General features: G+C 51.7%; 1 protein-coding gene across 2 annotated transcripts in view; it reads right to left on the bottom strand.

Moving 5' to 3' along the window:
* Positions 1–24211, bottom strand: part of ADORA2A (adenosine A2a receptor) — a 30233-nt gene extending 6022 nt beyond the window's left edge. Inside the window, exons 1-2 of one of the 2 annotated variants that reach the window (XM_082324668.1) lie at positions 24144–24211; positions 7452–8346 (exon numbers count right to left, since the gene is read on the bottom strand). In XM_082324668.1, coding sequence (XP_082180794.1) covers positions 7452–7801 — 350 coding nt within the window. In that variant the 5' untranslated portion in view covers positions 7802–8346; positions 24144–24211. Of the gene's footprint in view, positions 1–7451; positions 8347–15848; positions 16521–24143 lie in introns of those variants that run through there. The other variant, XM_082324669.1, reaches the window with a different exon arrangement.
* Positions 24212–24430: the final 219 nt, after the last annotated feature.

The raw sequence follows: 24430 nt of genomic DNA, 5'->3' as shown, positions 1-24430 counted from the left end.
GGACTCCACGGTGACGCTGTATGCCACCTATTTCCCTCCCCTTTCCTTTAGGCTGTGAATAGGTGACAGAAAAGCAGGGAAGTTAATACAGTTTTCATCTGTATTAATCATCACTCCCCCAGCCCACTTGGTCATGCACATAGATCCTGCAGCCTGGATAACCAACAGCACTGCTCTGACCCTTGGTGATGAAGACCACCGTGGCTCTCTTGCCGAAGGCTGAGGTAGTTCCTCCTTTCCGGGAAAGGAGCAGCCTTGTAGCAGGGAATTGCTAGGTCTGTCTTGCAGTAGATCTGTAAGCCAAACAGCACAAAAGAACTCGGAGGCACAGTGCCATCGGCCCCGCGTCCACGTTCAGGTGTGCTCCAGGGAAATTCTGCTGAGTTGCAGAAGCCGGGCTGGCATTCCCTTGCACAGCACCTCACTCGGCTCCACAACGGCACTTTCAAGAAGGCCAGCACCACCAACCTTCTTTAAATAACTGAGACAAGTCAGCAGTTTTCCTCACCAGCCCGGCTAAGCTGACCCCCTGTCTTTCACAGAAAGGAGGAATTCAGCTGAGGACAGTGCTGCGGGTGTGCCGTGGGCTGCACTGCACACACCGCAGGGGACTTGTGGGGGTAGTGATATGCCTGGCTGAAGCCAGTGCTCTTAGCAGTAAATTCTGCGAGATCTGTTGAAAGAGAGAATAAGCAACATGGTAAGAACCTGACAGTGCAGCCAGCGAACTTTGTTTGTTTGAAATATCGGCCAGTTCCCAAGGCCTCACAGGTTACTGCGAGTCCTGAGCTGACTCCACCAGTTCTTCCCTCTGAAAATGTAAATCAGGGCAACAGTTTAACATTTCAATGCAATTTCCTTCCCTTGGTAATGCTTAGCATGGAAAGTAGATGGCCGGATTCCCACATTGTCCAGCTTGAGTCCCACACTGTACTTGACCCCATGTGTCTGCGATCGGACAACGGTAGCACTGGGCTCCCGGTGTTTACCCAATGCTCCTTCTCCCTCTGTCCCCAGAATTGTCTCAGCAAACAAACGTTTAAAAAAAAAAAAATCCAACAAGGCATAGAAATCTTTCCATCTCTCAATGCAGTCATTACTCCCACAGGTTCACGCTCCTCTCCCAATGCAAGTTCAAGACAGGGGAGGAGAGAGGCTGCTTTTGCCGGGCACAGTACGAGAGGCTGCTTTTGCCGGGCACAGTACATAATGGAGATCCTGTGCTTTAAATCCCTGCTAATGGGCCTTGGAAGAAACCTGGCCCTACACGAGACCTGGCAGGCTCTCTTCCTCAGTTGCGTTTCAAAATCAGAAAAGAGGGAGTGGGCGAGGGAGCTAACCACACAATTCCCAGCACCCAAAATCCACTGAAATCCTCCTTCCAGAAACGGGGGAGGGACTCAGCTGATTCTGAGAGAGAGAAGAGGTTTCTCCAGCAAGTAGCGGATCCTGCTCAGTGCTTAGGGGATGCTGAGGGCACAGCACGGATGGTAGCAGGGAACTGCTCACATTCAGACCTCATCAACAAGGCAAAACAGCATCTGTGCTTTAAGAAGTACTCTCAGGGAGCAAGAGATTGGCTGAAGGCACTTGAAGCTTGGAAAAACAAAAAACAAAACAAACCCCTTCAAACCTTGCAGCCCTGGAATTGGCTGCATCTTGTCAGAGGAATTTTGAAATTGTGCAGCTGTTATCCCACGACTAGAGATGTCCCTTCCCTTCCACTAAAAATATATCCATTACTGCTCCAGGCAACCCCCCCCCTGCTCCTCCCTCCCTCGCACCCTCTGGGGATTCCCATGCAGCAAGCTTTCCAAGGCTTCGGAACAGCACTGAGCCCAAGCAGCCTCCTGCTTTCCAGCGGCAGCGTATTGTGCTGGCAGCGGCTATTACCAACGCGCCAGTGAGTGCATTTCCATCACGCCTTGCTCACTATCCCAAGGGTTAAGAGGGAAAGCTCACAGCATCTCGTCACATAGTCTGTGGCACTGGGTTGGCCAGGCACCTCTTGAAAAGGGTCCGTTCACTTGGGAGAGCTTGACTGCCAGCGCCCACATGAGACACCGCAGGCTGACTTGGCAGAGGTAGGGTTATTATCCAGACGGACTTTCCTGGACTCATCATTCCTTTTTTCCACTTAGAGATGTCACCAGGCTGGCACTGAAAAGTTTGTGCACCCGTCTAGGCATCTGTCTAGGCTCACAGCAGCCAGGCCGGAGCTGCTCTCTGCATCCCCGGTGCTGTACAGCAGTTCGGGGCTTCCAGGAAGCATCACACAGGCTGTGAGTTGCTGGCACCTATGCAGGAGACACAGCCTGCTGAAAGGAGCTGCTCACACCTACAGCCCGTGTTCTGCATACTTGGCGGGTGACTTTGTAGCATGTCTGATGTGTCCAGACAGCACTGGATTGTCTGCACACAAGCAGTTCTCCTGCTTCCTGGAAATACTGCACTTGCTACACAAACAACGACTTCTGCTCGTGAAGTTCCAGGCACCAAGAACATTAGTGCGGAGCACGGGGACGCCCACGGCGGAGTTGGGTGTGGGGACAGGGGCACCGGGCTCCTCCAGAAAACAAACCCCACTTTTGCAAACACGGGAAATTGTGGATGTTTTCCCCAAAATAATTTCACTTGCCCTGCTGCTCTCCCAACCATCAGGCTGGCAAGCTGACTCTGGAAGAATGGCTGCCCTTGGTGAATGCACAACTCATCTGTGCTGCCTAAAGCAGCGTGGCTGAGGATGTGATGCTTCTGGGTCCTTGGCCTAAGCTCTGCGTTATCGAGACAACGATTCCCGCAGAAAGTGTAGTACCTCACCAGTCTGATTCGTAAGCTATGAAGCTGGGTGGAAAACAGAGCTGGTGTAAGAACCACAGGGTTCTCGGGTAAGAATTTAAAAATTTTCCATCCATTGCATGATATGTAGCTGGCCTACCTCATCGTCACAGCATCCAACCAGCCTGCTGCTTGTCTTCCAAACCCACCTCTGGCTGACAGCACTGCGTATCTTGGCCAGATGGCTCTGCCATGCACGGAGCACGTTTCAGCCACCTTTCATCACACCAGAAAGCCTGTGCTCAGCGTTGAAGGCACTGGGCTTTGATCTGAATTCCAGCTGTCCTCAATGTTTTTTAACAAATCACTACAAAACACTGCTCACCGAACACATCCCTCAACAGCCCACACCTCAGGCAGCTGCAGTCGTAGGGGGCAAGGCAAAAGGAGGATATTCTATCCCTGTTACGTCTGTCTGGAAGTGCGAGACACTGACAATCCCAGAGCATCCAGGAAATCTTGTGGCAGAGCAAGAAACCAAACGCAGACCTTCTCAGGCACCACCGAAACAACCCTTGCCCAGAACTCTCAGCCAAGAAGCTTCCTCCCCTGTCACCAGGCGCTAACTGATACTCGCGCTTGACTACGCGATGGAGACTGGGCAGGGTGGGATCCCACCGGTGGGCGCAGGGCTCTAAGCAGCAGAAGCAGTAACGGTGGGCAGGCACCATTCTTTTGCTCGTGGCACGATCAGCTCCCAGAATAAAACCTTGGTAACAGCAGCTGCCACTGCCCATGAAGCCATAGATAACTGGCACCGCTTTCAAAGCCTTGCCCATGGCTGTCCAAAGGAGAAAGTGAATGGTTCTTCTTTCACATGAGGGTGAATCTGCCCATAACCTATCTGACACAAACGTGAGCACATGTAGGAAATGCTTGTCATAAAGTCAAAATGTTTACGGTGAGCAGAGAAAGAAATAAGTCTGGATATGGCTCAAAGTGACAATAAAATATTAAATCCCTGATTCACCAATTCAGATGCTCATATATGAGCATTTGAGAAGGCAACCCTAGAGAATTAAAGCAACTGCTGAAACAGGCTGTTCTCAGCACAAAGGTCTCCTCCCTGTCCTACACTTTATTCAGGGTTTGTGTTCATCTCCCCTGTTCTTCCTGCCCCAGACTTTGGGAAGCCAGTGCTTCATGTCCCCTCATGCTCCCTAGCCTCTGGCAGAAAAGCATCCCACGGCCACCCCAGGGCTGCGGTTTCAGTCACCGCTACGTGGGATGAATCTGCCGCAGCGTTCCAAGCGACAGGGAGCTGCACCGTAGCAATGCTTTCCCAGCGAGGCATCCCAGTAGCTTGGGCAGTCAATCATCCCCAAAGCAACTTTCATCAGAGGAAAAGGTCTGCGCTTCGGCAAGTTACTGTAGTTGGCACCGTATGACCTGCGTAAGGATTTATGCCACAGGTGAATAGCTGAATCCAGCACACAGAGCGAGCAGTAACCTGAGAAAACTTTTCCGTTTGGCTGCAGGAAGAAAAATTTCTCCTCTCTTTCCAGTGCATCGGAGCTACCTGTCCGTCACCGTGGGAGCACCTTTACCACAAATGCCTGCACAGGAGCACGTGGCTGGGCGCCGTGCCCGCGGAGCATTTGCTGGCACCAGAGAGCCTGGAAAGCGGCAATTGTTCTCGGCCCATGACTTCACCCTGGAGCTCAGACTCGCAGCCAGTTTGGTTTGGAACACGCAGCGGTTTTGTATCAGCGAGCGCCGGTTTTCGGGGACCTGCCACGCTAGAGAGAGACGGTTCGGATTCTAGCCTAGACCGAACAATGGCTCGGGCTCGCTCCCTTGGGAGTGCTTTAAGGCCACTTGCAGAGTGTTACGTTTGTGTAAAACCTGACAGAAGTAAGCAAAGTGTTTGAGAACTTTTGGAAAGTTTATCAAATTCTACACAATGATCATTAATCATTTGGAAGGTAGAACCCATAAGATGGTCACAAATTGGTTTTTATGTATTTTTAAATTTTACCTATAGATGTCTCTCCTCACTGCAGTTTCTTGGGGGAGGGTCTTTCATCGACAGAAAAATCCTTCCAAAGGTAACTCTAATTAGGTACTGAGGTGTCCAAACCCAAGCAGTGTCAGAAATCCCATCTGCCTCCTTAATACTGACAGTTTATTTGTGTGGGAATACACATCCACGTATGTATCCACTGAGACATGTGGTTACCTTCTTTAGGACAAATCAGACATGAAACAGTTAAAAAGAAAAAGAAAAAGAAAAAATAGGTTTGGCCCTTTTTGGTTTCACGAGAGCGAAGGAAATCTGGTTTATTATTTTTTTTAAGAGCATCCGTCTAATGACTATTAGGAGTGCCTGGTGTTACCTTTCTTGTCCTCTGAGGAGGAGAAGAGGCTTTCCCAGGCATTAAAGGATGGGGTGAAAACGTTGCGTCTTTAGCGGCAGAACTTTCCTTCCAATGGTTTGACACATTTTTGAGACAACCAGGTATTAGAAAAAGAAAAAAAATGAGGATGTGAGCAGTCTGAATTGTATCACATTTCCCTCTTCAGCTAATCAGCTTTCACTTTCTCAGCATGTCTGAGGCTATAAATCTAATGCTTATTCATCCATAAATTCGTAAGGGAAAACACAACTGACAAGTTCTTCGCTCCTGCTGTAAAAGGACAAAGCAGCAGAGGACAAGGAGGGGCTGAACCCATGGATCTACCTGGGGGTTCTGCATCCGATCACCTCCCCTGGTTTGGGGGCAGAAGAGGGTGTGCTCTGTTTTTTCAAAAACAAAATAGTGAAACCGGCACAGTGCCCAGCACTGACGAAGTCTGATTTTTCTAAAAGACTCCTTACCTTGGCTATTTCAGGAGATCAAATTTTCAAGACAATATAGTTACAATGATACCCCCAAAAATGGGCAGAAATCCAGATTTTTAAAATCCTTTTCCTGGCAAGTCATCCTCTAGCAATAAGAGCACTTAAACTGTCAGCAAAAGTCTTTGGAGTTACCTCATGAGAGATGAATTAAAGACATTAGCCCTTCTCAAAATCATTTCGGAGGCAAACTCCCAAGGGCTACTCTACATATGTTTCTTTGTACCATTTATCATTATTTTGGTTTATAAACTGCAACCATCTATATGTAGGACTGTAGAAAAGTGGAGACAGTCCAATTTATAGGTAACTAATACCGACAGAGTTTTCTCCACGGTGGAATGGAATAGTTATTCCTTACAACTACGTCAAAAGTAGAGGTATGACTAGAGGTTTGGAACCCAACAATTAACGGTCACGTTATAGCAGCACGAGCTTGCTGAGGCAAGGCTTCAGGAAAGACTCTGCTGCACTGGTCCACATGGAAAGGTAATCTCCGCAGCTCTAGGGAGAAGAATGCTTTCTATTTTTGAATGGGAGGCTTGTGTTAATCGACATAGGTGCTGGATGACCAAAGTATTCACAAGAGACAAAACTAAATTGCACAGGTCAACACAAGTGATTTAAGCTCCACGGGAGTGAAGATGTCCAAAAACTCAAACTTGAGAGCACAACACTCAGAAATCTGTTCCATTTTTGCAGCTACATTCCTTGTTCAGCAGGATGGGAAGCAAGTCTCTCCATTTCTGAGAGCAGGCTGCATCCTCCTAAGGACAAGACGGGAAGGAAGGAGACTCCTACACTCTGCCTGCACCGGCCTCTCCCGGGGCTTCCTCTCCGTCTTTGGAGCTTGCTGAACGACTCGGAAGCATTGTCACAAAGCAGCCAAACCCAGCCCACGAAACGCAGTGCTGCTCCGCGCCCACGGCCAGACATATCCCGTCACAAGAACGTGCTTCTGGAAAACTGAACTGAGTAGCAGCCCCTGTGCGTATGGCAAAACTTGCCCTTGCCGCGCATCAGCCTCCCTGGCTGCACGCAAAGCAGCAGCTAGTCATCGTCAGCTTTCAAGCTCTAATATTTAAACGTCCTTTTCTTCGTTTAAACTCCAGAGGAGAGACCCCAGAATAACCATCTCCAGGTCTGGGCTGGGACAAACCCCTGCCTTGACCTAATACGTGCTTTGCTCCCAGAGGCAGCGCCTAAGCTAGTCCAGATCGCCTAAGGCCCAGTTCTTCATAGCCTGCTGCTTCTCCTCCCTTCACATTTAATGGACGCCCAAGAGAAAACCCCCATCCGCACTCTCCACAACCTTGCTGCTACAGCTGCGGGCAGAGTCCCCCGTTCTCCCCATGGGGAAGGAGACACACGGACCTCTCCCTGCTTCTGCCTCCACCATGAATTGCTTTAGCTCCACCTTCCCACAGCCATCCTCCTGGTGCCGCTGGCTCTGGCTCAGAGCGCAGGTTATTGAGGTTACCGCACGATCCTGCCTAAATACGGAACGGCAGCTCCCAGGCAGCGCCGTCGCGATGCCGTGGGCACACACCGTAGGAGCGCAGAGACGAACTGGAAAAAGAAGCGAACAGAAAATCTAGCATCCAAGGCAGCCTTTAAGACCTAGAAAAGTTTTTTTTCAAATTACAAGGGGAAAAGCGCTGCTCCTCATTTAACTTTCCCTTCCCCGACTCATCTCCAGATCTGTTGTTTTCACTGATGTTCACCCCTCACCCCCCTAGCCCCGCTCCGTGCCCCCCGCCCAGCCCGCGCTTACCTGAGGGGTATGCGGATCGCAATGATTCTGTCAATGGCAATGGCAAGGAGGCTGAAGATCGAACTCTGAGTCAAGACCAGGACGAAGCAGGCAATGAAGAGGCAGCCATAGAAGAAGGCACAGAAGCCAGTGCTGATGGTGATGGCAAAGGGGATTGCCAGCACGCCCACGGCAATGTCAGCAGCAGCCAGGGACACCACGAAATAGTTGGTGACGTTCTGCAAGTTGCTATTCAGATAGACTGCCCAGCAGACCAGGATGTTCCCCAGGATGGCCAGCACCGCAATGACCAGTTCCAAGACGATGTAAGCTACGTCTGAGAGGAAGTCTTCTTTCCCATGTACTAGCATGGTGAGAGCGACCAGGCCAACGTGAGAACGTGCCAGAGAAGCTCAGCGTTCATATCTGCAGAGCACTGAAGAGCCAAGACACCTCAAAGCTGCCTGGGGTCTTAAAAGCACTCAGCTGCCAGTCGGTGGAAGTTGCTCACACGCACCCTCTTCTCCCCATAGCTGTCCAAGCTCTTTACAGGAGCAGGTGTCAAGAGAAAAAAACCAGGGCTTGCCAACTCCAGCAAAGTGGATTAACCAGATGCAGAATAATTCAAACTCCAGCAGACGAATGGACAGGAGAATCTCTCACGTAGCCATGCACTGCTCCCCAGGCCACAAAGTCCAGCAGGCACGACGACACAGAAGGTGTGCTGTATGGCGGCGTCACATCGGCTGTGAGCTTTAGCTTCCTGTTGACAGTCACGCTGCTAGCCATGGCTTCCTGTCATGTACATACCCACCAGCAACATCCTCCAGTTCTCTTTTTCACCCTTTCCTCCTAGGACTTGGGAAATATTCTCTTCAGCTGAAGCAAACATTCAAACTTCTTCACTTTTAGTTTCCTTTAAAAGAAAAACAAAAACAAACACCAACCACATACATACACTAAGTAATCAGCTCTACGGAGGAGATGGAAAAAAGAAAATCTCATTAAAGTGGCACATTAAATTGATAACGGATATTAAACAGACCTAGAAGAATACATCATTGGCAAAAATCTCACATTTTGTCTATCCTGAAAGCTGCAGGGCCAAACCCAAGGTTCAGGAAGGCAGCATTTCACAGTGGTGATGAGAAACAAGGGATGTTTTGTTTTCGAGGCTACCAACTGAGCTGGCACTTCAGCAGCTGCTCGATAGTCTGCCCTGAAACACGAGAGCCCCGCGAATTATGCCTTGGCAAGTGCTGCGGCTGCACAGAGGAGAGGTGGAGGAGCCTTCTTACATACGCTTGCCTCCCTCTGGTCGCAAGCACAGGACTGGAGCCCTCACGTGCTGCCCGCCCTCACGTGCTTGGCCACAGAAGCGTGCTGCACCAACACGCTGCTCTGCGACGCGTGGACCTTCGCTCGTAAGGGGGTTATGTTGCTGGCACGTGTGGTTACCGCTCTGTTGCCATACCCCGTCTTTCCTTCAAGCGCACAGATACTGGAACGTGATCAGCGGCAGGGAGAACAGTTCGAGGTATGTCAGACAGCGACATCTCGGACTTTCCCCCTGAGCATGCGCTCTCTGCAGCTTCCCCTGCTGCAACACCATCATTTTTGTTCACATAAATCTTCAACCTATAAGCAAACCATTTCTCCATTATACCTGCACTGTCCATAGTGTTTGTTGCATCCACAGATTCAGGTCAGCATCATTCTTCAACTACAACCAGCCAGAAACACATCCGCCGAGATACACCTCTCCCAGAAACACACATCGTCGTCTCTCAAGTATACGGTCATGTTCCTGCAGTACCAGGCACGCGGATCTGGGACTAACGGTGGTGCCGCTTGCAAGGAAACACAGTCCCTACGCTGCCATTTCGTGTGAACAGGCCCACATCGCCTACACGCCTCGCTCGGGCGCGAACCCTGCAGGTCACCTCGCGCCTCCGCTTTCAGACACGGGTGCATTTCACCACAGTTTCGGCTGAAAATATAGCAACGGAGAACACAGTTCCCCAAGCTTCGCGCCACAGTCGCGAGGTAACGGTTTGCTGTCCCACCCTGTCACTTCCAGAGTGGGTTTTAAACCTTATTTAGCGAGCTTTAGCAGTAATATTTTGTCATTAATTTAAGAAAACAGCTACTTGAAACATCAGGGGGCCGCGGGAGAGAGAGACGCAGCACTAACTGATAAATCACTTGGCTGAGTTTCAGACACAACGCGAACCTCCAAACCAAAAGGTTTTGGGGACCCCATCCGCAGGCGATCTGCTGTGGTCCGACCCAGCAGGGTTTCATGCCTTCACAGTTCACTGTTTTCAAGTCAGAAACCTAATTTCTCAGGATAAAATAAAAGGGTAAAGACAGTGGTAATAAAGGAAAATATGATTAACTTGTGATTCACATCTGATCTCAGAAATATAATCTAATTTTAGACCTTTCATTGATTTAGAGCTCTATTGTTAATGCTGCATTTGAAAGGAAAGTGAATGATTCTTGGTGGTTTGGATGTGCTTCAAAAACCTAGCTTTTTCGCCACCTTCAGCAATCTTGTTTATGTGTTTTGTTTGGTTTGCGAGGAAGAAACCAACCGAAGAGATTAGTTTGTGAACTAGCTATTCAGAGGAAGACAAAGATCATCCATTTAATCTTTTCTAAAGAACAAAAAACCCCAAGACATCTCTATATTGTCTATCTTCCTTTAGCAAAAACCCGTTTTCCACTGACCTCCTAAAGATTGCTTCTACTTTCTTGAATTTCGGGGAAGTCGGTGATACGCTCCTACATCTCTCTGCTGGCACCTGGTTGTCCATTACAGATCCCAACAGATTTGTTTCAAAGCAGCGATACTGAAAACTACCCCACCTCCCGCCTGACTTCCAGGGAAGGGGATTAGAATTAATACAAGATAGAAATAAAGAAAATCTGGAGGGAGTGAAAACAGAAAGGGCGAGATGAAAAATAAACAACGCTTTGTGCGTGTGTGTGAGCAAGAAAGGGGGGAAAAAGACAGGGAAAAGGCAGCAGGAGGAAAAAAACCCGAGCAAACAAGGGAAGCAGCGGGCAAAACAGGGCCGTGAGAGAAGGGCAGCGCGGGACGTGGGACGCAGGGCTCTGCCTGGAGGGCGCGAGGCGGGGGCAAGCTCCCCGTCCCTCAGCATCACGGCGGCAGCGACGGCGGCAGGGCAACACCCTGGCAATGGGGGGGAGCGTACGCGCCCCCGCTTCCTAACACGCTCCCAGATTTCCACGCAGGTCAAGCTCATGACCAAACTCCAGCGTCAGGACAAGTTTGGAAAAAATTAACAAATTACTGTGACACACTTGGGCCAGAACTACTGCTACGTAAAATAAAACCCCAATAAACACGCCCACAGCTACCCTGGGATGAAGTCAAAAGAACTGAAGAAACCGCTTTTTGAAAGGAGCCAGCCTGAGAACCGGTCGCGTTAATCCTGACGCTGAGAGGACTCACCTGCAGCCCTGCTACGTTGCTCTTGCACCTCGCGTTCGTACCAGATACACCTCAGCGCAGAGGATCACAGTGAAATTACTGGGATGTTCTTCCCCATTTCAGAGCTTCCTTTGGAAGGATTATGAACCCATATTCATCCCAGATGCATTTTGTTTAATCTGACTCTTCCAGGGGCTCATCTCAAACCCATTTTCCACGAGGACATGGCGGGAAGTAACAAACCTACGCCGCGGAGGTCCCCCGCCCCTCCCCGTTAAGCACAAGACAAAGCTGGAGTTACCTACAGCTCTGCACATATCCTGAAAAGGCACAATGCTGGAATCTGAAGTTTCAGGACCACGTCACATACTCTTTTCTGACAGAACAGAGGTTTTAACCTTCTTCTTCAACTGTTTGCTTCAGGGTCTGATGTTAACTTTGAATTTTTTATCTTTGAATTTGTTTGGTCCCTTGTTTCCCATCCCCCTTCACAAACAGTGGCCTGAATCATCAACCCAAGCACCGGCCATTTATTCGGAAGCAATTTGTGAGCTGTTATGTCCAGAAGAGGACAACATGTCCTTCCACCCCTCTCTGCTCCCAGATGGGCTGGAAAACACTTCGGGAGTTCTGCAAAGCCAGCACATCTCCCAAGAGAAACGACTGGAGCTGAGCAGGTGTCCCAGCCACGACAAAACAGCATTTTGTGTCCGCTTCAGCGCTGGTGCTTCTGCGGTAGCCACAGACATTAGAAAAAGCAGTTATTAGCCACACGACCCCAGCGCGTCAGAGGCCTCACCTGCTCTTTACAGCAGGTGCCGGAGCCTGGGGGGTTCCCCCGTTGGCCCCGAACTCGCCCACCTCACCTCACCCACCCCTCGCAGCGTCAGCCCGCCGCAGCCTTCGCCCAGCACGAGGACGAGACTTTAATCGTAGCACTGTTTGCAACTTGCTTTGGAACAGGGACAGGCCAGTCTTTCTGCTCGTAAGGCTAGAAATTTACTGCACGGGGACAAAATGAAACACAGACCACCTAGAGAAGAAGACAGATACCCAGAGGCCATGCAAAATTTATTATAGAATCATTTACTTCAGCACCCAGGTCTGACAAGACAAAATTAATTAACAACCTGCTTTACTCACTGGGGAAGTGTATATTTAACATCTCAGGCCCTTGAGGGATTAATATTGCAAGCTTCTTGAAGCTTAAGAAAAATAACCTGTATCACACAACCTGCTGGACAGCTACAATTAGTATTTCTTCTTAAGCCTGCGTTTTATTTTGTTAATTGGATTAATTCTTTCTTGATACCCTGGGCTATGTTCCGGCCTTTTCCCATTATTAAATAAACCTTTCTTGCCACTCACAAACCTGTAAAGCTGCTGCTCTGTTCGTTTTAGTGACTTGGAACACTCTGTTCTCTCTCATATTTCAGCCCCAATGAAAAACTGCTCCTTGAAAATTCAATAAAGCATCTGAACAGCACGTTCCCATGAAGCAATTCACCACTGGAGCCTAAGCAAGCTTTTGTTTGGCATCTCCAGTTGGCTTTGGGCTAAGGTGTTGCCCCTTCTCTCTCCCGACTGCCGAAAGCATCGAGGTGAGCCCGTGGCCACGGTTCGGTTCGCATCACCCACCTCAGACAAGCTCATTGCTTGCTCTCGGCCCCTTCAGATGAGTTCAGGCCTCCCGGTTTCGGATGCCCGTGCTCTGGCGCGCTGGCCGAGAGAAGACGCGCTCTCTGCTCCAGGTGCCAGGCTGACGTATGGGACAATGTCTGCCACGCTTCAGTTTGACAGCTGCTCTCAGACATTAGCAGAATCTCCAGGGGATCAGCAGCCCTCAGGGCACCCAAGCCGGTCTGTGGGCACCTACCGGCAGGCTGCAGCTTCCCCGGCCTCCAGAGAGGGGTGGTTTCTCCTCCTCTGCTTCAGGACGGGCGAGCAAGGCAGCAGGCAGCTCAGGAGGCCACGGCGAGCCTCCGCAGATCACAATCTAGCATCTCCTTTTGACAACCCGCCCCTTCCCAGGTACCAGCCACGTGCGGATTACCGAACGCCCTGAGGGAAAACCCTTGAACCCGCACATGGCTGTAAGCAGAAAACTGGTGCTCCTAAATCATTTGCTTCCTACTTTCCAGAGCCTGGAGGGGGAGATGCTTGTCAGTTTTTATCCTCTTTGAAATCCCTTCGGCTCAAAGAGAATCTCCCTATCTGTTAAATCAAGGTCTCAGAAATCTTGCCTCTCCCCATTTCTTTAGAGTATCAAGGCACAACAAACGAGCCAGTGTGCTCACAGGCAGCACACAAATTCGCAAAGCAACTCAGGCTGTAAAACGTAATGAAAACAGCTGTCCTTTCGGGGAGAACAGTAGGGAAGGCAGCAGCGGCACTTGGCTGTGTTGCTCAATGTTTCCTTTCTGAAGTTGGGTATTTTACGAACAGCTCACGTCGCGTGCCCCTGACCGCTGACACGCGTGCCCGGAGCTGTCGGCGAGCAGCCTCGCTCCTGCCTCCTGCCTGAGGACGGAGAGATGTGGCTGCGTGGGGCAGGAAAGAGAGGAGGAAGGAGGCATCACCCACCTAAGCCCGACTTTTTCTGCCTCCCCTATTTGCTTTATTATTGGCTGCTAGCTAAACGATCTTTTAGGTCATCTGCTTACTGTAATAGGAGGAAATTAAATATTAATAATAGACTATTTCCCTCTAGACTGCTCTTTGTTAACAAAGGATACAAGTGAAACAAAGCAGGCAAAATTACCAGCACACCATGCTCTTGGTTTTCAGGTACCTGGAGGACTTGCAGTTTCCCTCAACCCTCCCTGGCGTTACCGACGCCCGGCGTCCTGCAGGCCTGCCTGCACGCACACCCACGCGAGCCCAGAACGCGGGGATGTCTGGAAATCCTTGTTCTACCGAGGGGCTCCACACGGCACTTTGGCCCTTCCAGAGGATCATTTCAGACCTTATCCAAAACATCATCTGAGCCGCTGAGGCGCTGACTGCAAAAAACACGGGGCCAAGGATCTTTTGAAGCACAGAGCTTGTCTCTATTTGGGGAGCGAAGTCTTCCTCCAGTGCAAACCCTGCAGTGGGGTAACAAGGGTCTGGACTGACTTTGCAAATTCTCCAGAAATACTGAGCAAAATGAGGGCTTCAGCTTTGCTAAACGTGGTCTAATCCCCTCTTACAGGAAAGCAGTAGCCCTCCAAGACTTAAAACCTTCACTCCATGCACTTGTGAAAGGCAAAAGAAACGGCTCTTCAGAGATCTGTCCTGCCCCTGATCTTTGTCAGGTCAGAAATGAGCAACAGGGACAACGTTTCTACTTTACGTTTCCATCTCTGCTGCAGTCCAGGCCAAAAAGGCGGCTATACTCACAGCGAGAGCAAGCACGGTGAATCCGGGTGTGAAGTCTTCATGACTAGGGGACTACTGGAGACACCCATACCCCCGCAGCAGTGACAGCAACAAAAAGCATAATAAACTTGTACCCTTCAAGCCTGTCCCGTGTCTCTCTCCTCCTCCTGTTTATACCCCATTTAAAAATGACAAAAACGCCCCCAAAGTGAAACCCCCTGGACAACAAGCAAAGGTCCTAACGCAGATGGGCTGGCTAATGGGAACAGCTGACGTGGAGCCAGGATTTCAGCTTTGCCTCCTGCCCTCCAAGGGCTAGAAGTGGATTAATTTTTATTGCAGTAGCGGAAGAGAAGACTAGAACAGAAGACATTTGACTGTTGTTTTTTTTTTTTTCCTAAGTGGATATTATAAATGTTTAAAAGCAAGAAAAAAAACCCTCACAGTAATTATTCCCATTCTAATGGTCACAAAAAGCCAGGGAGGGCAAAACTAAGTAAGGCTGAATGACCAGCAGTTAAATAAGCCAGATCAAACAAACAAACAAAAGGGAAAATGTTCCCCTGTGCTCACTAGAGTGAAGTCTCACTGGGCAGCAGGCATCATGATATATTGCCAAAAGGCACAGAAACATGCTGGATTTTTGAGCAAACCATTTGTATCCGGGATTGATGATGTTGATTTACCTCCAGTGGCATTTCCAAAAATAAAAAAGAGAGCGTTTGGATAAACTTTCATCAGACAGACATGTAAAAAAGCGTAATTAAAGCCATGTACCCTGGCCAGAAACAAGTTATGGCTGCCAATATCATCCACAATGTCTCTGAGGATGCAGTTTTCCTTTCCTGTGTGAGGGAAGAACTCAAAAGCAAACTTTGCCTCCCCACAGCCCCAGTAAAGCCAGCTGCGTTCATACGTAAGGAGCTTTTCCTTCAAGAACACAATAAGAGAAATGAGGAAACAGGATATCAAGGAGAGGTGACCCACTGAGGAATACAGGCAAGGGAGGAATTTGCTCTGAAAATATTTATCATATTGCGAATGCATCCATTCTGGTATATTTTAAAATAATGGAGTAGACTTCTCTCCAGATGTGACTTCACCTCTCATGTCTACAGGAAGTTTCCAGGCAGGCAGTTGAGAACTGGGTACATCTGTTTGTTTTCCCGCGTGTTTATCCGGTTGTTCCCAAACCCTGTTTGCCTTCCCCAGCTCCAGGTTTGCTCTCCCCCAGGCCTGGCGAGCCCTGCTGCCTCTCCCCCGGGCGCTGGCCTGCAGGTCGCGAGCGGTGTTTGCCTAAGCTCTGCCGGTGAAACCAGAACTCACTCAGCTCCGGCGCGGCGAGTGCTGTGCTACCAGGCCAGCCAGCATCTGACCTTCTACAGCAGAAGGAGCAGAGCTCTTCCCATCTCTCTCCATGTAACTTCACACGATTCCCCAGCTCTCCTTCCCTGCCCTGATGAAGGCGCTGCATAATTTGGAGAGAGATGAGCAAATTCTACCTGCCTCTGAGCCAAAGCAAAGCTGTCTCACTGCATTAGCTCATCTGCAGCTCATACGCTGACCCCTCCGAGCAAGGGTTATTCCCGAGGACTCACCGTGAAGCTCCCGTTACCACCCAAGTGGTTTGACTCATAGCCACCCACAGCAGGAAAAGCAGGCAAGCCTCTCCTGGGTTGCTAACACAGCTCATCACATCCTTCCTCCCCAACTTGCTCCCTTCTCTTATCAATTTGAGCAGTGACCCAGCGGCAGCGCTCAGCTCCAGCTCCGCAGAGCCTGCCCGGCCGACGCGGCAGCAGAGCCCGCCGAACGCCCCCAGAGCTCCCCCGGGCCCTGCCGCGGCACGGCCCACCTCACCGACTGCCGCCTGCTCTACGTGGGCGACCTCGGGGACCGGGCGCCTGCTGCCCGTGCCTTGCAATACTGGCTGACCTTCGGCCAGCGCAGGAAACCCTGCTTCCACCCGTGTGTGGGACACCCAGGGTGCGTCCCGGCCCCTCGCACCCCCGGGCTGTGCACCGCTGTTTTACCCAACCCATCGCACCTCGGGCTGTCAGTCAGCTGCCAGTGGAAAAGCATTTAGACAGAGTGACGATGCTGGTGGTGCGTGCTCATCCCAAAAGCAGGCAAAAGCCACAATAACAAATTTTCTGCCTCCTTGCTGTGTTTCCAGCAACCTTCCCTCTTCCATTTTTTAAGGTGCTTACCCTGACTCGCTAATGCCTATTTGCTCTGTCAGGCCTCACCCTCCCATTAGTGTTTCTGTCTCAGTCTCAAAGCTATTTAAGAGATTTTTAGGACTCTGCCACCCTCTGTGGATAAGGAGGAGCTGATGCTCTGATGATGTCTCAAGGCCACGCGCCCTCGCTTTGTCCCTCCCTCTTCTCTTTGCTATGGCTTGCACCATACTTCTGTCGCTCTCGCAAAGCGACTCGCGCTTTTGCTATCACAGTCAGCCATGCCAACACAAGCCTTTCTAGAGGTACTCAAAGCGACTTTTTTTTTCCAAGTCCTTGATTATAATCCGATTCATTAAGAACTCTCCAGTGTCACTGCTTACTGATCCCAAAGTCTCAGTGTTTAGCTGGTGCTCTGAGGACTCTAACAAAGTCATTCCTTCATTTCCTAAGTTCTTTGCTGCGGTAAAAGCACATCCGCTTACGAGCAACAGCCTGCTGCTCCCTCTGCCCGCTTCCTCCTCCTCCGACCCAGGCCAGAGATGCTGATGTCTGGGGCGGAGAGAGCATGCAGCTGCTGGCGAAAATGACGTTTCTGGTCATCGGTTTCTCTCCTACATCCAGCCATTGCACTGGAGAACCAGTGGCCATTCGTAAGTCACCCTAGCAAACATTTTACTGGACTTGCTCGCTGTTACGAGTTAGTGCGCTTGTCTAGGGGAAGCAGAAAAGCAAGGGGAGCAGCAGCAAGCGCCCCGCTACAACAGACACACCTCTACCATGCTTGGGAAGCGGCCCTTTTCTCCTGTGAAAACTGAAGGTATTTTACAGTTTCTGCACAATAAGAGATCATAAAAAGCTCCAGCTGTAAAGAAACCCACAATCATTTCTCAAATGCATGACAGCCATGATCCTCACACCTTGCTGAACACGAATAAACCAAAAAAGGCTCCCAGGGCGAGTTCCTTGGGGACTGTGGCATTTGACTCCAAATACAAAAGGTGTCAGGCAGGCAGCGACGGATCGCAGGGAGGCCCAGAACAGACATCCCCGAGACCCGAGGATGCTTTCTCCCAAGCGGACTGTGTCCGTCTCTTGCCTGCTGTAATCACACAGCTACGCTGTAGTGCGGCTCCATGGAGGAAAAGGAAGATTTCCCTTTAGGAATGGGGTAGGAAAGATAACAAAACCTGTCAGTGAATCATCTCCCCAGCCTTCAGCCCAGAAATACAGCTTCTTACCTCTCCATACGCTGCAAGAGCTGACACCATACAGCTGTACCGGAGGAAAAGAATCACGTAACTACATTGAATCTGCCAGAATCCTCTATGTCTACCCATGTTATGGCCCTAAATGAATCATAACGGTCAAGCAGAATTTGGCTCAGCATTTAGCAAGACACAGCGTGACATAAACCAAAAGATTAACGTGTTTTAGGTGTTTGACAAAGTTAGGTGCCTCAGTTTTAACAGGTCCAGCTAAAGAGGCCTGGTTTCTGGGGGGGAAGCACTTTTGGGAAGCAGGGTATTTTAAGGAATCCCTGACTAGGTAGCCATTAGCACAGCTCGTTTTTTGCCAAAAATCCAGGCTGCAGAACACTTAAGAAACTTTTTAGAAGTCGGTGTGCTTCCCCACGCGTGCTCCAGGAACTGTAACGGTGCTGGTGCCAGCCCAAGGCTCTCTGATGTTATTTTCCATCATGCCATTGAACCTGGGCACTGATCTGTGGATCGGACGTATGTGGAAACTGTAATTATTCAAATCAATTCCAATCACGTGCCTCTCTTCTGAAGATTATATTAAAGAGCCACATACCTCTTAGCTGTCTTTTATCCTGGGAAATGTTTCCTATGGAAAATCCCAGCCTGTGCCCAAGTGTATGGCTCTCATACTGACACCAAAGTTGTTATCACCACAGAATATGATATTTAACAGCCTGCTTCCCTTAATCCTTAGACTCAACGACTGATTCATACTGAGATCCGACAATCCTATTCTGGGGAAACCTCAATAACCAAAATGACAGGCCAGTTTGTAGAGGACTTTCCCAGTAAAAGAAGGGGGATGTGGGTAACCGGCCAACATGACAGAACAGGCAGAGAGAGCAGAAACGCTTCTGCTCCCCTCCTAAGAAAAAGAAAAAAAAGGAGGGGGGAAGGGAAGACAAGAAGCAGGAGAACACAAGAGTCTGAAACCAAACCAAAATAGCTCCAAAGAAGCAAAACCAGGAGAAAAATGGGAGAGACTCTGAGGTCTGAATGCTAATTGAGGTCTGAATACTAATTGAGGAAAGAAACTTCTACCAGGGAAAACAGTGCAAACATCACCACTCCCAAAGGGACGCATTAAAAGAGCAGAATGAGACCAAATTACACTTCCCTCTGTGGAGCAGCATTACTCACTCAAACGCAGGAGGGACTCTGCCCAGGGAGGTGCGCAGCCGTGACCCCCAGCTGACGCTGGCTCGGGTTCAGCTCAGCTTCGAACGGCCCCACCAGCGAGCAGTCCCGCTCCTGCCCGCCTTGAAGAGCTGCTGAACCAGGAGCCACCACTGTCCCCGTCAGCGTCGCCTGGGATCAACACGGAGAACGCTGTATCTCAGCTGGCCGGCAGATAACACAGCCCCAGTCTGCAAGCAACGAGGGGCCTCCGGAGAATGCCTGAGTGCCTTCCACCCTGGACTGGAGTGCAATCACCAGTGCTAATCATCACAGAGACGGGAGCCCAGCATGCCATTTGTCACGTCTCCAAAGCTTCAGGAAAACCCCCCTTTCCTCCCCTGCTAGCAGAGAGGGACAGGAAGGTCCCTCATCCTCTGGACGCCTTTCCCTCCCGCATCCCTGGCTCAAAGCATCCCTGCCCCAAGCCTCGCTCCCCGCTGACTCCTCCATTGTCTCAGACGCATTGTTTGCAAACGTTCCCCACATGCCATGTAAAGTATTCTTTATTCCACATCCCCAAGGAACACCTGGGCTTTATCTTGTTACCTGTCAGAGAGTGATAAACCTACTGCATGCAACCCCTGACTTATCATCCAAGATAAGTACAATCTGCCTTGTAGCTGTCGTTTCTTTTCAAACCCTGCCTTCCACTGCTGCATTTGTAGCTGTAACAAATTACTTATTTTATTTGGGCTTGAAATGTGTAACTTTTCAAAAAAAATAAAAATGAAAAACACATCAGCAAGAGCCCCAAAACACACCCAAAATTTCAAGTGCGGCCTTCCTGACACTAGATTTACTGCTGCTTTGTGGGCAAGGAGGCTCCAGCACTCCTGCTCTTGCGTATCTTCTACAATGGCATTTGCATATACTTTACATAAGATACGTTGTATTTTATGCTACCTGGTGATTTTTGGTTTTAATAATCAACCAACAGGCCCAGCGATGAAAAGCATCCTTTCTCCAGAACAAGCCCTAAACTACGCTGATAAGGTTTGAGTTAGCTGCTTAAATAGAAGTGAGCAGTGAGGTCTAAAGTGCTCTGAGCAATCACCTGCGCCTCCGCTGTCGCTTGAGAGAGGCACGCGCCTCGCTCAGGTCCTGTCCTGTCCTCTGCCGGCCCCACCGGCACGTCTCACATAGCGCCTACGGCTGTTTACAGCACCCGTATCAGGCCCAGGCATCCTGGACGGGAAGGGGCGAAGCCGGCGCTCAAACGCGTGCCGCAGCACTGGTAACGCTTTTGCCTAACAAACAGCAGCGATCACCCCGAACACTTCATTTTTACAGAAGCCATCTGTTGCGTTTGGCTTTTCTCGGAACTCTCCTGAGCACTTAGCGGCTCATCAGCTCTTTTCATAACCTCATCGCTGTGTGTTTATCCAAACAACTCGATCCTCACTTTGCAACTGCATCAGCACAGAGCGGTATCGCAGCCCCCTGCCCCGTCCCTCCCGGGCCGCTGCGGATCTCCCGCCATTCCGAGCACAGGGCAGCCAGGTTTCGCAGGATTTGCTCCTTACGGCACCGAGGCTCAGGCGTGACAGAGACCGCCCCTTTATTCACTCGCATTTACCGAACAACGCCTGCATTTGCTGAAGCACTTCTGGCTACTCCTCGCTGATCCCCTGTGCGTTGCCCGCCGTGGCCAGGATGAGGCACGAGTACAGCAAAGGAGGTGCAAGCGGGACACCAGGGTGTTTCCCGCACGCCAGGGAAGGAAGGAGTCTCCACGGCAGGTCTTGAGGAGCAGGATGGAGAAACAGCTGTCAGGAATGGCAAAGGCATAGCTGATCCTGCCTGTGGGCAGAGGCATGGATTAGATGACCACGAAGTTACCTCCTGAGGATATTTTCCATAATTGAGAGTTGTATGTGCCATCTGTCCGTTCTGATCTACGGAGATTTACTTCAGGGAAAAAAAAAAAAAGTGCAAGACAACCAACAGTTATTCCTGACACAGACGCAGCCTTTGCGAGGGGAGAGGCATCTTCCGATTCTGTAGGGGAAACTGAAGCCTTCAGAGGTGAAGCCACCTTCTGCGTGTCTGCTCAGGTCCTCCGGAGGCAGAACGCTGCTGGTTCTTTACCCCGAACAGACCAGCCCTCCGTATTCGGCTACGCGAGCATCTCGGTACACAGGCAACTTTCTCTGCCTTTTTCAAATGAGCAGAGAGGCAAGGAGCTGGTGCCGCTGTGTTCAAGTAGCTTCGCCAAGGCTGTTCAGGTGCACTGGTGCAAAACCTGAAGGTGATCCAAGAGGCAACCAAGCCTTCTGGTCCTGATACCAGGCCCCGAGGAAAGGGAGTAACTCTCCATTGACCCCTGAGAACACGCAGCTCAAGATGTCTTGGTTTTGAGTTTAGAGTCCAACAAAAAAGAGAGCCTTAACAGCCCATCTCCATTTTCAGATGGAAAGCACACAAGAAAGAAGGACCTAGAGAGTTTTTCACCATCCAGATCAGATGGAGAGAATGAACAAGAGCAGCTGAAATCTGTTCAAGCTGAAGACAAGGACAAACCTTGCAGGACACCAAGAGAGGTGCTGAATACGGCCTTCGGGTGGAAAGCACCTCGCTGACAGCCGCGCAGACCTCGGGGAGGGCGCCTTGTCCCACCTCACACGTGAAAACGTGGGTGGAAACGTCAAACGGAAGCGGGGAGCTGAAGCATAGTGAAAATAAGCGTTTTGGTGGAAGATCTGCGAAGCCGTAGCGGTCCTGCATAGACGGGAAACCCTACAGGCGCGCCGGCAGAAAGGAAGTGGCGAAGGGGGAGGTTTTCCCTCCGCGCCAGGTGGAAAAGCCGGCGGGCTCGAGACCGAAGGGGAGGTACGCGGCCAGCTGGCCAGCCAGCCGGCCGGCCAGCCGGCCCAGGCCCTGCAGAGACGGCAACCGAAGGGAAGAGTGACGATTCAAAACAGGCCCCCAAGCCTCCCGCCGGACCGAGCTTTTCCCAGGAGTTCTTAAGAGGGCTTAACCACGTGGCTCTACATGAAATCCATTATTGAAGATTAAACAAAAAAGATGAATAGCTTTCAAAAGTTGATTACATCCACACGCAACAGCGCCAGCAGCCCTTATGGAAACATCCTATTAAAATACCAGCAAAAAGAGAAATGCAAACACGGGCAACCTGGCAGGAGGCTTTTCCGCTCAGAGCTTTGGTGCCTTCTGCACCCGCTGACAGCAGGACAGAGGCTAAAAACACCGTTGCTGGGCTGACATCCCCTGGCCAGGCACAGGACGATGCTGATTCTATTTTTTACGTACAAAAATCCATATGGAAAGAGAGCCAGATTATCTACACGTGTAAACTACAAACTTATCACCCGAACAGCATTAAAAAGGAGACCCGATTGCCTTTTTTTTTTCCCCCGCACCCTGGAATAGGTCACTTTTTATTTTATATACACACATACGTGTTTGCAGTTTGTACCCACGTGTTTTCTCTACAAATTCAGAGGCTCATAGATTTCCTGGTTAATTCAGAATTTAATCCACTTGCCAATTAGACGGGATTTCATTTTCATAGTATTTTTTGATATGCGATTACATTTATACTGACTTTTTTATTGAGATTCAAAATAAGGTATTTCTTCCGGAGCTCTAAGTCGACTGAAATATTTCTCACATCCCCGTTGGTCACTTTATCTAATCTTTTTGTACTCCACTTGGGCAATCAGCTCTGGGGCGTCTCTAAGGGCAGGAGCGGCCATGCCCTCCCCCGTCAGCTCCCTCCTGCAGAAGACTGAACTCCTCAATGGCTACAGATCTTGAGCGACACGGGTCTGAGACTTACGAGCCTGATAAGAAACCTGAAAACAAATACATCCAAAGATCGAGTTATCTCATAGTTGACCATCTGCTGAGGAAAATAATTTTAAGTAGTTATGGCAATTCTATTGCTGCTGTTTACTATGTGAGTCATGTTGTTCTCCTGAAGTTAACCCTTCCTGCCTCCTCTCGGGCCCTCTGCCCAAGGCGGGTTTGAAGAGGGTGCTGGACCACCTTTACTACTTTCCAGCTTTAGCAAAGTCTGCAATACCTCTGTACTCGAGACTTACCCGAGCTCACGCTGCGGCAGGACATAAAAGAGCATTAAAGCAGCTGCGGTGCTTCTGGGCGACTCTTAGACCACGCCAACGGCCACGCAGAAGAATCTCCTCCCGCGAGCATCCCCTTCGAGGGCACCGCGCAGCAGCACGCAGGCCGCAGGGGCACATCGGGGCGCTCCTCCGGACGGGCCGCCCGCGCCTCCGTGAGGGAGCGCGCCCCAGCAGCGCCCGGAGCCCCGTCCGCCGGGGCAGAAAGCCTTCCCGCGCCTTCCCAACAGCGCCGGAGACACCCGCGCCTGCGGCCTCTGCCCCTGCCCTCCACCTGCCCTCTCCCGCAGCAGAGACACCAGTCCCCTCCGCGGCCGGCAGCCGCAGGGACACGCTCGCCGGGTACCAGGGCTCAGAGGGCTCCCGGGCCAGCAGAAGGGACGCTGCCGAAAAACCGTTCCAGCCACTCGATGCAGACGGGGCAGGGTCGGGGGCTCCGGGGGCAAGGAACGGGATGAGACTACGCACAGGTTTAATGCCATCTATTCGGTCCCTGCCCTTTTTCCCTTCGCATGACTGCAAAGCGCACGGAAACCTCCTTCGTTAAGCACTACGGAGAAGCTGACAGGATGCAGGCTGCTCCTGTGGAATCACTACTTTCTGATTAAGCACAAGCACCAATACCGGCTGAAGGGCTGGAAGGCGGGCTGGGCGCAGGGGGGCGAAGTCCAGCACCTGATGTTTGAAGGAAGATCCGTGGGGCCAGCACCTCGGGGCGGGGGTGTGTCAGGGCGCCGGCGGTCGGGACTCGGAGCGGCGCGAAGAGCACCGGCTCCACGGCGGCGAGGCCGTCGCAGCCGGGGCAGGGGCGGGCGGCGGCAAAGCCGAACCGCCCCCGTCTTGGGGCAGGGGGTCAGGCAGCACCGGGAGCGCAGCGGGCGCCCAGCTTCGCAACCGGCGGGAGGGGCCGGAGCGGGACCGGGGCGCCGCGAACTCGGCCGAGGACGGGGGGAAGCGGAGCTGCCCGCGGCGGCTCCCGGCGTGGCGGCCGCCGGGCGCGGGATGCAGCCGCGGGGCGCCGGGGCCGCCCGCACCGCCCGGGCGGCGGCGGGAGGCGGCAGGGCGAGACCCGCAGCCCGCCCCGGCCGGGAGGTCCCGCTCCGCTCCGCCCCGGGCACCCGCCGCCCCTCACCGCGGAGCCCGGCCGCCGCCGCGCCGGCATCACCCACCTGCCCCGGGGCTCCGCTCCGCGCCGCTCCGGCCGCGCCCTCCGGCGTGTGGCGGTGCCGCCGCCCGGGCGCTCCCCGCGCCCGCCCCCGCCGCAGGACGCGGAGCCGGCGGCAGCGGCTCCCCCTGGAGGGCGGCGCGGGGCGGGGGCGGCGGCGGGGGCGGCGCGGAGCCAGGGGAGCCCCCGCTGCCGCCCGGCCCCGGCCCCGGCCCCGGCCCCGGCCCCGGCCCCGGCCCCGCCGGGAGGGAGGCGGGCGGCGACCCCCCGCGCCCGCGGCTCCCCAGCGGC

The sequence above is a fragment of the Platalea leucorodia genome (assembly GCF_965183815.1).
Source record: "Platalea leucorodia genome assembly, chromosome: 12".
Taxonomy (NCBI): Eukaryota; Metazoa; Chordata; class Aves; order Pelecaniformes; family Threskiornithidae; genus Platalea; species Platalea leucorodia.
This window is presented reverse-complemented; position numbering and strand designations above follow the sequence as displayed.